The sequence below is a fragment of the Theobroma cacao genome, chromosome 5 (assembly GCF_053813885.1).
Source record: "Theobroma cacao isolate CCN51 chromosome 5, ASM5381388v1, whole genome shotgun sequence".
Classification (NCBI taxonomy): Eukaryota; Viridiplantae; Streptophyta; class Magnoliopsida; order Malvales; family Malvaceae; genus Theobroma; species Theobroma cacao.
The window spans coordinates 5,714,953-5,726,910 of record NC_142643.1 but is presented as its reverse complement, the minus strand read 5'-3'; the positions used below and the strand labels follow the sequence as shown (position 1 = coordinate 5,726,910).

General features: G+C 32.6%; 2 protein-coding genes and 1 non-coding gene across 5 annotated transcripts; 2 read left to right on the top strand and 1 right to left on the bottom strand.

Annotated features, from left to right (window-relative positions):
- The first annotated feature begins 333 nt into the window (after nucleotides 1-333).
- LOC18598208 (purple acid phosphatase 22-like) lies at nucleotides 334-4,559 on the top strand. 2 transcript variants are annotated; one of them, XM_088806940.1, is made up of 5 exons: nucleotides 334-831; nucleotides 929-1,088; nucleotides 2,576-3,144; nucleotides 3,394-3,482; nucleotides 3,886-4,559. In XM_088806940.1, exons 1-5 carry the CDS (start codon nucleotides 493-495, stop codon nucleotides 4,112-4,114), a joined length of 1,386 nt encoding a protein of 461 aa, XP_088663066.1. In that variant the 5' UTR covers nucleotides 334-492; the 3' UTR covers nucleotides 4,115-4,559. The 2 variants fall into 2 exon arrangements, with proteins under 2 accessions (XP_088663066.1, XP_007027701.3); XM_007027639.3 differs by having other exon boundaries at nucleotides 929-1,220.
- Nucleotides 1,628-1,693, top strand: LOC148762383 (small nucleolar RNA Z105). Its single transcript, XR_016026770.1, has one exon. It is a non-coding gene; the product is annotated as a small nucleolar RNA Z105 (small nucleolar RNA).
- A 1,975-nt stretch (nucleotides 4,560-6,534) lies between the features above and the next one.
- LOC18598207 (A20/AN1-like zinc finger family protein) lies at nucleotides 6,535-7,673 on the bottom strand. 2 transcript variants are annotated; one of them, XM_007027638.3, is made up of 2 exons: nucleotides 7,429-7,673; nucleotides 6,535-7,338 (listed from the first exon to the last, which is right to left on the bottom strand). In XM_007027638.3, the coding sequence occupies exon 2, from the start codon at nucleotides 7,263-7,265 to the stop codon at nucleotides 6,768-6,770; it is 498 nt and encodes a 165-aa protein (XP_007027700.1). In that variant the 5' UTR covers nucleotides 7,266-7,338; nucleotides 7,429-7,673; the 3' UTR covers nucleotides 6,535-6,767. The 2 variants fall into 2 exon arrangements, with proteins under 2 accessions (XP_007027700.1, XP_017977936.1); XM_018122447.2 differs by having other exon boundaries at nucleotides 6,535-7,329; nucleotides 7,429-7,571.
- Nucleotides 7,674-11,958: the final 4,285 nt, after the last annotated feature.

The following is an 11,958-nucleotide window of genomic DNA, read 5'->3' as shown; positions in this document are numbered from 1 at the left end:
ACATTCCCAACAAAATATTTGTAAACTAAAGTTGTAATATTATCTACCTTACATTTTAATCATTATTTTGCTTGTATACCAAACATTGTAATGTTATTTTTCCTATAATCACATTACTTGCAATTATTTTACCTGTAATTACATTATATTGTAAAGTACCTAACACCACCTAAAATTCTAAACCCTACTCTCGTGGAGACAAAACGTCTTATTCTAACTAAGAAAAATATTTCCAGTGACTTAAATGATTGGGGGTATACGTCCAGAAATAATTGGTTACTTTGTTTTAAAGAAAACAAAATATTGAAACAACAAAAATAATCAGAACTTCATTTATCTTATCATTTTCAAAGGAAATCTTTTCCTTCATTTCTTTCTGACTTTCATTCTCTCAAGCAAATTTGGGAGGCAAAAGAAGCTGCAGAGGAAAGAAGGCGGTGAATATATACAGAGAGGGAGAGCTTAATTAGCCTTTTTTTTTCTCTCAAAAATATGTGGTCATTGCTGCAAGCATGTCCAACAATATTCCAATTGACTTGCTTGACGCCATTGCAATCTAATTGTTTACATTTTTTCAAATTTCAACCTAGGGTCGCTTCTTATTTAAAACCTCCAAGCTTGTTCACGTACTTCGTACCTTCATCAGCTAATGAACAGCTAAAGATGGAGAAATCATGGCAGAATCATTTCTTCCCTGTCCTTTTAACAATCTTCTTCTTCTCTCCATTCCCTTTTCAAACCTCGCTCGCCTTGCAAAGCGATTATATCCGACAGCCGCCTGGAAAGGTTATCGTCACTCCACATCACCGGTCCAAATCCGACCCTCAACAGGTCTTTTTGAAACCACTATTTTCTTATCCACTTATTTCAACAATAAAAACCATATATCCTCATTTTACATATATTGTGTTTGTGTCAATTATTGTAGGTACATATTTCTCTTGTAGGCAAAGATCAGATGAGAATTACATGGATCACAGAAGATAAAGACGTGCCGTCGAAGGTAGAATATGGGAAGGTTTCTGGTAGATATAATGCAATGGCCGTAGGAGAGCATGCCTCATATCATTACTTCTTTTACAGTTCCGGTAAGATACATCATGTTAAGATTGGGCCCTTGGAGCCAGGAACAACTTATTACTATAGATGCGGTGGGCATGGCCCTGAATTTTCCTTCAAGACACCTCCACGTACTTTTCCTATTGAATTTGTTGTGGTTGGTAAGTAGCTTTAACAATCCGGATGAGAGCACCAATATGCTAAATGAATAATAATTATAAAGCAATGCAATGCAATGGTTTCTAATTACAGCCAACTAATCAAACCATAATTGAAATCTTGATTATCTGCAAGCTTGATCGATCATTTCCATATAGAAGAAAATATAATTGGTTGGACTTCTGATGATTTCTGCATGATACGCACATTCTTATGCTTATGTTATTTTAAAGTTGCATATGTAGGATGGCCCAGTGCTCCTGTCTGCTTTCTTGGGGAATTTGGTTAAGTGGGTCGGTGCTTTAAGCAAACGCAAAGTCCCCAACAAGGAAAAGCGATAGTGCACACTTTATCTATGGGGTAGTCATTTGGCTAGCAAATTTAGAATTTAGTAGACATAACCTGGGAAGGGAAATGAGGATGAATTATGAAAGTCTGATTAACGTGATGATCAATCACCTCCTACTCATTCTGAATAGAAAAAGAAAAAAAAAAAAACCTGGGAAGCGATTTCTCATATGTTTGCAGCATAACTTGGAAACCTGATGTCTATGGCTTGGCTTGTTTTGTGTGACTTTATAGGTCCAACCAAGAAAACATGCATATACCTTATTTTATCACTAAACTTGGTAGAATTGTTTGTCTATTTTGTCTTTTTTTTTAAAAAAAAAAAAACAGTATACAAATATAGGAAAAGAAAACTTATGAGACTCATCAAGGCAAGGAACCTTAAAAGCACAAAGTACATTTTAAGAAATTTTGTGGATACGAATGGTACGCTTTGCATAATCCAAGTCCCTATGTAAAAATAATTCAAAACATATTGGAACATGGAACATTCCCAACCGTGTTGCAAAGATAAATTCTTGAAAATCATTTTTTTTTTAATTTTGAAAATTTTAATATCATATGCATCATGTCTACCCAAAAACTTTAAAAGAATTAATGGCCTACCTATAAATATTAGTTAAGGATAACTAATGTTTTACTTTATGAAACATTTTTGTATTTAATGCACTATTTTATCAATTCAATAATGCATTAATTTATAATTTTTTTCTTAAATATTACCTTAATCAATGCATATTTCCCAATTATCACATCATGACTTCATCACTATATAAAAATTATATATAATATGTTAATTATTTTATTGACATGTAACGACATTCAAAACACCCAAAAGCTATGTGGATGCAGGTATTTAGATAGCAAGATCCACTTCAAAATCTTTGTTTTTGTTTGAGTAAAGCAAACTAATTGTACTAGTAGCATCATTTTCGGTGAAAAACATAAACAAAAGTTGTGAACTTAGGATGAAATTACATTCTGACCACCAGCTTAATTTGTTTTACAGGCGATCTTGGACAGACAGAATGGACTGCATCAACTTTAGCACACGTCCATAGCAAGGACTATCATGTATTCTTGTTACCCGGTGATCTATCTTATGCAGATACCCAACAACCGCTATGGGACTCGTTTGGCCGCCTGGTCGAGCCATACGCTAGCCGCCGCCCCTGGATGGTTACGGAAGGGAACCATGAGATCGAGATTTTTCCAATAATCTACCCTCGCGGTTTCAAAGCCTATAACGCTCGTTGGCTAATGCCATACCAAGAGTGTGGATCCACCTCAAATTTGTATTATTCATTTGATGTTGCAGGTTCCCATATCATAATGCTAGGGTCTTACACGGATTTTGATGAGACCTCAGCTCAATACAAGTGGCTTGAAGCTGATTTGGGTAAGGTTGATAGGACGAAGACGCCGTGGGTTGTTGTGCTTCTACATGCGCCATGGTATAATACCAATTCTGCTCATAAAGGAGAAGGAGAAAGCATGAGGAAAGCTATGGAAGATTTGCTGTATAAGGCACGAGTGGACGTGGTGTTTGCTGGGCATGTTCATGCATATGAACGATTTGTAAGACTCTTTTTTTTTTCTCATGTTCTATTTTGCTTACACGCAAAAGCTAGCTTTGGTAAAGTTCAGTATATATATGTAAATAATGCCTATTATAGTATATATGGTAAAGTGTTAAAAGTTTAAAATGGTTATTTATTATATATCTCATATCATTCGTGAGTAGTCTAACCGTAAGAAGTCTAATAAAATAATATTATTTTATTGTCATTGACACCTAGTTATTGATTTCTTCTGAATTTGTTGCAGACAAGGATTTACGACAACAAAGCTGATCCCTGCGGCCCGGTCTACATAACCATTGGTGATGGAGGGAATCGGGAAGGACTAGCATTAACGTAAGCAATCTTTGAGTACTTAACAACTAAAGACAGACTAGATTTAGAATTTAGACCCACTGCATATCGAGCCAGGTCTTGGCCCATCAAATAAGCGACCACAAAGCCTTATAACGATGGGGATAACAGATCAAGTCTAGTTCCTAAAATCAGTTCCTACTTCTTAAAATACCCTACTTTTTGACCCAAGTTCAGCAATACAAGTTAGTCCAACTTCCTTTACATGTAGCTAAGAGGGGAGACAAGAAAACATTTTAACATACTTTAATCTGTTGTCTACTACATTGAACCAAGGTTGTAATTCATTAATCGCATATAGAACAACGCATACAATGCTACAAATATAAACTTAAAAATGAATATTGTATATTGTGTTCCTGATGTGATCTTAATTGATGTGCAGGTTTGAGAATCGTACATCAGAACTTTCGCTTTACAGGGAGCCAAGCTTTGGACATGGTCGGTTGAGAATACTAGACGAAACACGAGCACATTGGTCATGGCACCGAAACAATGATTCCGATTCATATGTTGCCGACGAGGTTTGGCTAGAAAGTTTAGCCACAACCAAATCATGTTGTACGAATACAGGGGAAAGAGATGGGTCGAAGGTTAACAAAGATGAGCTATGAAGTACCAAAATGGACATAAAAATCACATGTCCATTTCTCAGAAGAGAAGGTCACTTGAGAAAAAGGAAAGGATAGAAATACGAGTGGGGCTGTGTTGGTGAAAAGGGTAATGTCGATACTAAAACAAGTGGCTAATTTTGATGAATCGAGCAGCTTGATTGCTGATTTCACGTGCCAAATCCTTATCTTGTTAGAGGGGGGAGGCAGGTGGAAAAAAGATATTTGAAATCGTTGCAGTGCAGCCCATGGTTTTAAAACACTTTGCTTTTTCAAAACCCTGTTTCCTCATCCTTATCGTTTGTTTACCCGTTTGGGTTCATGTTGAGGAACGTCATATCCCCCAACTTCCCAACGGTTTGCACTTGAAACAAATGAAGAGTCATTTCATTGTTTGTAGTTGAATTCTTCTTTATCGTAGGGAAACACCAAACCTTTTCTTCTTCTTCCTCTTCTTCTTCTGCCTATACAAAAATAACCTATTTTCCTTTTTCAACACATAGAAATGATCAACAAATATTTAAAGGAGTCATCATACTACTCCAACAATTCTCAAGTTTTACCTAAGACACCTGTTCATATTCAATTTATTTTTTATTATTTTAATTATATATACAAGATCAAACAATTAAACTTTTTTTTTTATAAAATCTAAAAAATTTCTAAATTGTTTAAAAAATTCAAATAATTACTTATTCTTTTATTTCATTTAATCAAATTCTTATACTTTTATTTTGAATCAAATAAACTTTTTTTATAATTAATGATTAATTAACTATTATTAATAAAAAATACCATTTATTAATCATAGTCACATAATATTGATATGACATGTCATAATATATGATATGCAAGCATTTCAAGAAAATCATTAATGATTGGATCACTTGCCACGTTTAACAATGGGCATTAGATATGTGGATTGATGTGTATTAGTATTTCAAGAAAATCATAATCATAGACCCCTGAAATTAAATTATGGGATGTTGAATATTTTGAAATTACCAATATTAGTCCCCTAGATTGCAGTCATCAATATTTGTCAATCCTTTTGTCTAAATATGTTGGCTGCAAAGTGAAATTATTTCGATTAGCAAGCATTTTCCAGGAACGATGTAAGGAACCTTGTACTCATAGCAAAATGTGCCTACAATGCTTCGTTTAGTATTTTCATTGAAAATGCATATATGACTAAATGCTTGTTTGGCCTGATTTTTTTTCAACTTATCTACTTCTTAAAAGTAAAAGTCAAACCAAACATAAATTTTGAAAAGCTCTTACAATTTTTTTTTTTTAAGAATAAAATTTTGAAAAAAAAAAGAAGCTTAAGGAAAAGGTCCTGCGAGGAGTTTTTTCTTCTCTTCTTTTAAAAATACAAGAGAATTTTTTTTATTTAAAAAATATTCTCATTTGTTAAAAATAATTACAATATTACCTTCTAAAAAAACTACCATTTACGATAATTTTAACCAAAATTATAACTTATAAAAAGAAAATTATCAAATAACTTTAACTTAATTTTAAAAATTATTATTTTTCATAAAAACTTCATAATAGCTTTTAAGCTAGAAAAAACTAGGCCAAACAAATTGTAATTAAACTTTTGGTTACTAAATTGATCATATTGAAAATTAACATACACTTTAATTTTTTTTTCTTTTTCTTTGAAACAAAAGAAATTCATTAACCTCAATTACATTCATTTGAGAAAACATTTAAATCCAGATTACATCTACTCTAGAATATACACTTTAGTTAGGATAAATAATAAAAAAAAATACTCTGTGATTTGAATGGAAATAAATTTATTATTTAAAATTTAAAATCTAATAATTAGTTATCTTATTTGAAATTTTAAAACTTAAAACTTAATTATCTTGACATCGTTAAAAATAAAAGAATTAAAATATTCTTTATAAAATAAAACTTAAAAAAAATTAAAAAAATTAATTGTATTGATTTAAAAAGTAATAAAAATAAAAATATTTATGCATCAAATTTTAAATTTGAAAAAATCCAATTAATTTTACATCATATCACGAAATATTTATTGGGAATTTAACCCTTTTAGTTTAATGTCCTTTCCAGGAACAAAAATATCTGAATGAGTAAAATGCAGATATTATTAGGTGTCATCAAAGAGATGAAACACAGAAATGAAATGAAAGGGATGGAATTGCAAATTGGCATCCAAAGGACAAAAAGTTGTCAATTTTTTTGAAAAGAAAGACAACAGCATTCAAGGAAAACGCTTTCGGGGCTTTTCATGATTTGCCATTGCCAGCACAGCTACACACCAATAATTGATAAGAGCTTCAAATAAGAGAATCTACACAGAATTTCGATTCCATTTTTTTGTTTGTTTTTTTTCTTTTTACTTTTTACTTTTTTCCACCCATAGAGATAAAAAGGAAGAGGTAAGGTTAAAAAGAAAAGGTTCCATTTTTTACAAAGCGAAGAAACTAAAAGGCCACATAAATTAAAATATAAAAAAAAAGACTTCATTTTTTAAGATGAAAATATTTTTATCCAGCCCGATTATGGTTCTCTGCATTGTGGGGACCACCACTGGAACACGTGTCCTGATCTAAAGGAGTTTGACAATTTCCATTCTTCAATCAAAAGTCAAAGGATCCAAAGGCTTTCCATCTTCTTCTCAAATCTTCTCCAGCTTCTCAGCTTTGACCACCGGGTTAGCGCGTGCAATCTCCTCTCTCCCAATCGTCTTGAAATCGAACGAACAGCCGTGGTTCTCGGGGTACCTGTGAGACCCGCAAAACGTGATCCCGCACTTGCATCTAAACCCGGTTAATCCGACTCGCTTCCGGCAAACCATGCATCGATTTGGTTGTTGCTGCGGTCGCTGCTCAGCTGTCGCCGGCGCAATCTCGACCGCCGGAACGGGAGATTCTCCATTGACCTCAGGGAGAGTCAAAAGAGGAACCTGTGAAACGGACTCGACGACCGTTGAAGAAGACGTAGGAGAAGAAGATAGAGAGGATTTGATCGAAGAAGCTTCTTGTTGTTCTTTAAGACGGAAATCTCTGTAACATTTAGAGCAAAGATTCATGGTCGCCGGACTTCCGAAAAAGCCGCAGTTATTGACGCAAAGACGGTGGCCTTCCGGTGCTTGGCATCTATGCTCCTCCGCCATTTTTTTTTTCAAATCTCTCGATCTGTTAAATTTCTTGCGAAATTCAATTTAGTTGAGATCAGATCTGCAAGATCTAAAAGACAAATTATCAAAAAATGACTGAAAAAACCATAGAATTAGCAGAAAATACAAATATAGATTCAAAGGAGAGAAGATGAAGTACCTTAATAGAGATGGCTGAAAGGAAAGAAATAAGCAGAGACAAGGGAGAATATGAACAAAGGAAAGAATTATCGAAAAAGAAAGAGTCAGAAGAAAGAATATTACAGAGAGAGGGGAAAGGGGGAGGATAAAGAGGAGGACGAAGCAACGACGAAAAGGGGACACAAAATGAGTAATAATAATCAATAATTTTTTTAATTTACTTGCTATAATTGTGTTTTTTTAAAAAAAAGGAATAAAATAGGAAATATCTTAAGGAACAGGCTGGCGGGTAAAAGGCCAAAGCCGAAGACCATCCAGCCCCCTGTGGTTATCCTAATTGCTGCAAATCAAAAATGGCCACGGAAATTCATGCACAAAGAAAATAGAGAAAGAAAGAGATATTGAAATTACACGCGTGCTAATGATCCTGAGTCCTAACTGTTTAGTTTTACACGTGGCAGATTCTGTGCGGTTTATCGGTTTTGGGTTTATTAATTACTGAAAGGTTTTTTCCCCCTCAAGTGGTCCTGTTGTTTTTTCTCTTCGGGTAGGTGGATGTGGGTTACAGAATTTTAACGATGCAAATAAATAATAATTTTTTAACAACAAAATGGGCGAAAAAACTTAAAATTCTTTATTGGTTATTATTAAAGGATTTTAAAATGAGATTCGGGGTTGTTGTCTTGTAGCTGATGTGGTTAATGTTTGGGGTGTTAGCTTAGCTGGATGGAGTGATTTTGGTCGGATAATGCGTGCCTGAAAGACGCGGCATTGGGGGAGGGACGGGGGTGCGGTTGGGTGCATGATTTATGGCCTGGTTCAGCAGCTCATGATTGAGGGTCTTTACAATGTATGGAGCTGTGCTCTGTCAGCGCCGTGCTGGGGTTAGGACCACCTAATTGGCATCATTTGACCATTACATAAATCAATAGTGGAAAGAGAAAGAGAAAAAAAATGAAGGAAGATGGAATTTTTTTAGTTGATAGTTTACATGATTAAGCAAACTTTTGTTTCGTTGTCCACGTCGGTTTGATTATAATGATGAATTGGGATACCCGACTAGTTTTAAAATTATATAATCAGCATTCTTTTATTTTGTGATAAAACGTAATTAAAATTAAGACGTTTATTTTAATTGGGGTCTTGTTTAAAGAGGTTTATTTGAATTTAAGGTAGGAGATGGACATTTCAACATTTCTACTTATAACATGGAAGTTTCGCATTCAAAGTAAGAACTAATTATGTTATATTAAGAACCAAACGTTGGACTCTCATAACTATTATTTTTATTTTATAAACGAAATGACTCAAATGAAAAAAAAAAGAGCATGCGATTAATAATGTATATGACAAAATTAATTTAAATTTGAATAATATTTAAAAAATTTTAAATAAATTTTTATTTTATTATTATATTCAATCAAATTTTTATACTTTTATTTTGAGTCAAATAAGTTTCTCAATTAACTAACTGTTTAATCAAAATGCTACTTGTTATTTATTATACTATGTGACACTAAAATGACATATTAACATATCTTAGTGGATAAAAACAAAAAATAATATGTAATTACGTGATATTTTCACTCTCTACATTAACATCATATCAGTACCATATGAGTATAAAATGGTAAATAGTATTTTAATTAATGACAATTAGTTAATCATTAATGATAAAAGTTTATTTGTTTCAAAATCAAAATATAAAGATTCGATTGAATGTAATAAAAAAATAAAAGTTTATTTATTTTTTAAATAATGCAAGAATAAAACTTAGGTAAACAAACTAATTAATGAATACCAACCAGCATATAACTTGAACTAACGAAAAGTCAAAGAAAACTTGCTCAAAGGAGACTTTAGCCGTGAAGTTTTCATAGAATATTTGTTTTACTTGTAAGATTAAATATCTTTGTTTTAATCTTAAATCTTAATCTGTTTATTAGAAAGCATTGACAATTATGTCTGATGCAATTTGAATTATGTACACAGCATGTACCATGACAACGTTGGCTTCCGCCAAGAGCAATATTCACAATATTATCTAGTGTACTGGCAAATTCTATAGTAAAATTAACCTTAATAAGGCTACGAATAAAAATTATTAGATTTAAAGGGTTTATTTTCAGTTATTGATCAATAAAAAAAATTACAACCTATTTACCTGACAATTAGGTTAAGAAAAAAAATTATATAACCCAAAATAAATAAAAATGATAATCAAAAGGAAATAATTAACAAAAAAATTAATTAAAGAAAAAAAATTAACAAAGGGAATAATAGAATTTTTATGGAAATTAATCATTTACAATTATATTCTTGAGTAAAAAATATTAACTATTGAGAATTTTTTAAATAAATATTATAAAAAATTTTAGTTCAATAAATCAATATTTTAACTTTAATTATTTTATTTTTATTATTATTCATTTATAAATTAAAATTCATAAACCATTAAATACTTTTAGCTCAATAATAAAAAATTAAATGTTTAATTTTAACAAAAATTAAATCTATTTTCACTCAATTAACTCGTTACGTTAAATATCCAAAATTTTCGTCAGTATTTTAACAATGCTTATTCAACTATTATAATTTTTTACGTTAATATTTATGGTTTTATGTCAAGGTTTTTTTAACTATTAATTTTTATTATGATTTTTTTTATACTTACTATTATTTATACATAGATTCAAATTTGTAAATCGTAAAACACTTTAAACTCGAGAGCAAAAATTTAAATGTTTAATTCCTTCGAAAATTAGGTTTATTTGATATAATTGATTTGTTATGTTAAATCTCACACATTTTTTATAAGAGAAAATTGTGAGAAATGGACCTCGTGATAAGGTGATTTCAGAAATAATCACCCATATAAAGTTATCTATTTCTAATAAAAAAGAATCACGAGTAGACCAAAATGTCCTAAAAACATCGTTTCAAATTAAGGTCCCGATATCTCCCTCCCGCCAAAGAGAAAATAGAAAAAAAATAAATGCTCAGCTGTTTGAGCTCGATCATTTTTCTCTCTCAACTATCTGAACTGTCTCAACTCTGCCAACTCTCTGTTGAGCACCATCGTCATTAGCTCTCTCAGCTCTCTGAACTGTATGAGCTCTATCAACTCTCTGTTGAGCACCATCTTCATCGGGCTATGGTCTATCTCTTGGCATCTGGCCATATTGTCGTAGATTAACAAATCCTATAGCAGAGTTGACATCAAGGTATGTTGTTGGGTTTGGGTTTATTGCTACAACACTTAAATTTCTGAAACATTTGGTGTAAATTAGAACATGGATTAGAAACATTGCCAAGAGTTGTTACACGCCATGCGTCTATGACATGTGTTAGCGTTATTTTAGTGTGTGACAACATTGGTTATTTTAAGGCAGTTCGTGTAATGAGTTAATAATTACATTGATTGGCGTGTCACACGCCATAGGTATTTTAGACCAGATCGTGTAAGGACACAGTAATTATAGTCATTGGCATGTCAGCATTGGTGTGTTACAACATTTTACGTTATATGCATGGCGTGTTACCACATTTTACATTATATGCATGACGTGTTACCACATTGTAAGTTATATGCATGGCGTGTTACCACATTTTACATTATATCCATGGCGTGTTACCACATTGTAAGTTATATGCATGGCGTGTTACCACATTCTACATTATATACATGCCGTGTTAATACATGACTGACAAATTCTAGAACACGATATGTCATGTAATGTGTTAAATGATTGACAAATTATTATTGTTTTCAAAATTTCAATGGGGTTCCAATTGTGCGACTTGTGATAAGACACGGTGGTCAGTGGGTGGATGGCATTTACAAGGGTGGTGAGTCACGAATGTGGGGGGTTATGAGTGATTTGTCGTTTGTGGGATTGATGAAGCTGGTTGAAGATGTTGTTGGGGTAAATTCAAAAATTGACAGGATTGAGTTACATGCATTGATCAGTACACCTGGAGAGCTATCACGGTTAATTATCAAGGACGATGAGGATGTTGCATTAATTCTGCTAGAACAGAGGAATGTTCCGACTATGTATGTCAGCATTAAGGGACGCCAAACAAATGTTATGTCACATGAAGAAGTTGAACAACATGGTAATCAGCTTAATCAAAATGAGATATACAATGCTTCACTTATATCACAGCATTCGGTCCATAACCTACAACAATGGCAATTGACGTATGCACAAGAGTTTGTGCAGCCTAGTAGACACACAACATTCACAAAACAGTTGGCTGCACAATTCCGATTAGAATGTGCATCGAACCAATTAGTTACTTTTGTCCAACAAATGCAACGATTGGATGAAACTGTACAGGATGTAATGGCATTTTCAAATGAGAATGCGACACTTGAGTACAACACTGTGACGTTAAAGGGTGACACTATGAAATACCCCATACTTTGATATGGTGATAAATAAAGTTGATCGCATGCAAATTGAGGTCAATTAAAATGTTTAGAAGTGATAAAAGACGAAAGGAGTAGTTTAGGATAAAATGTTTCGTAAGTGAGAAAATAATA

Excerpts from the sequence above, each read along its gene's own strand:
- LOC18598208 (XM_007027639.3), top strand. The coding sequence starts at position 493 with ATGTGGTCATTGCTGCAAGCATGTCCAACAATATTCCAATTGACTTGC. Across the intron at positions 1,221-2,575 it reads TATTGAATTTGTTGTGGTTG|GCGATCTTGGACAGACAGAA; the intron begins GTAAGTAGCTTT and ends TTTGTTTTACAG. Across the intron at positions 3,145-3,393 it reads TTCATGCATATGAACGATTT|ACAAGGATTTACGACAACAA; the intron begins GTAAGACTCTTT and ends AATTTGTTGCAG.
- LOC18598207 (XM_007027638.3), bottom strand. The coding sequence starts at position 7,265 with ATGGCGGAGGAGCATAGATGCCAAGCACCGGAAGGCCACCGTCTTTGC.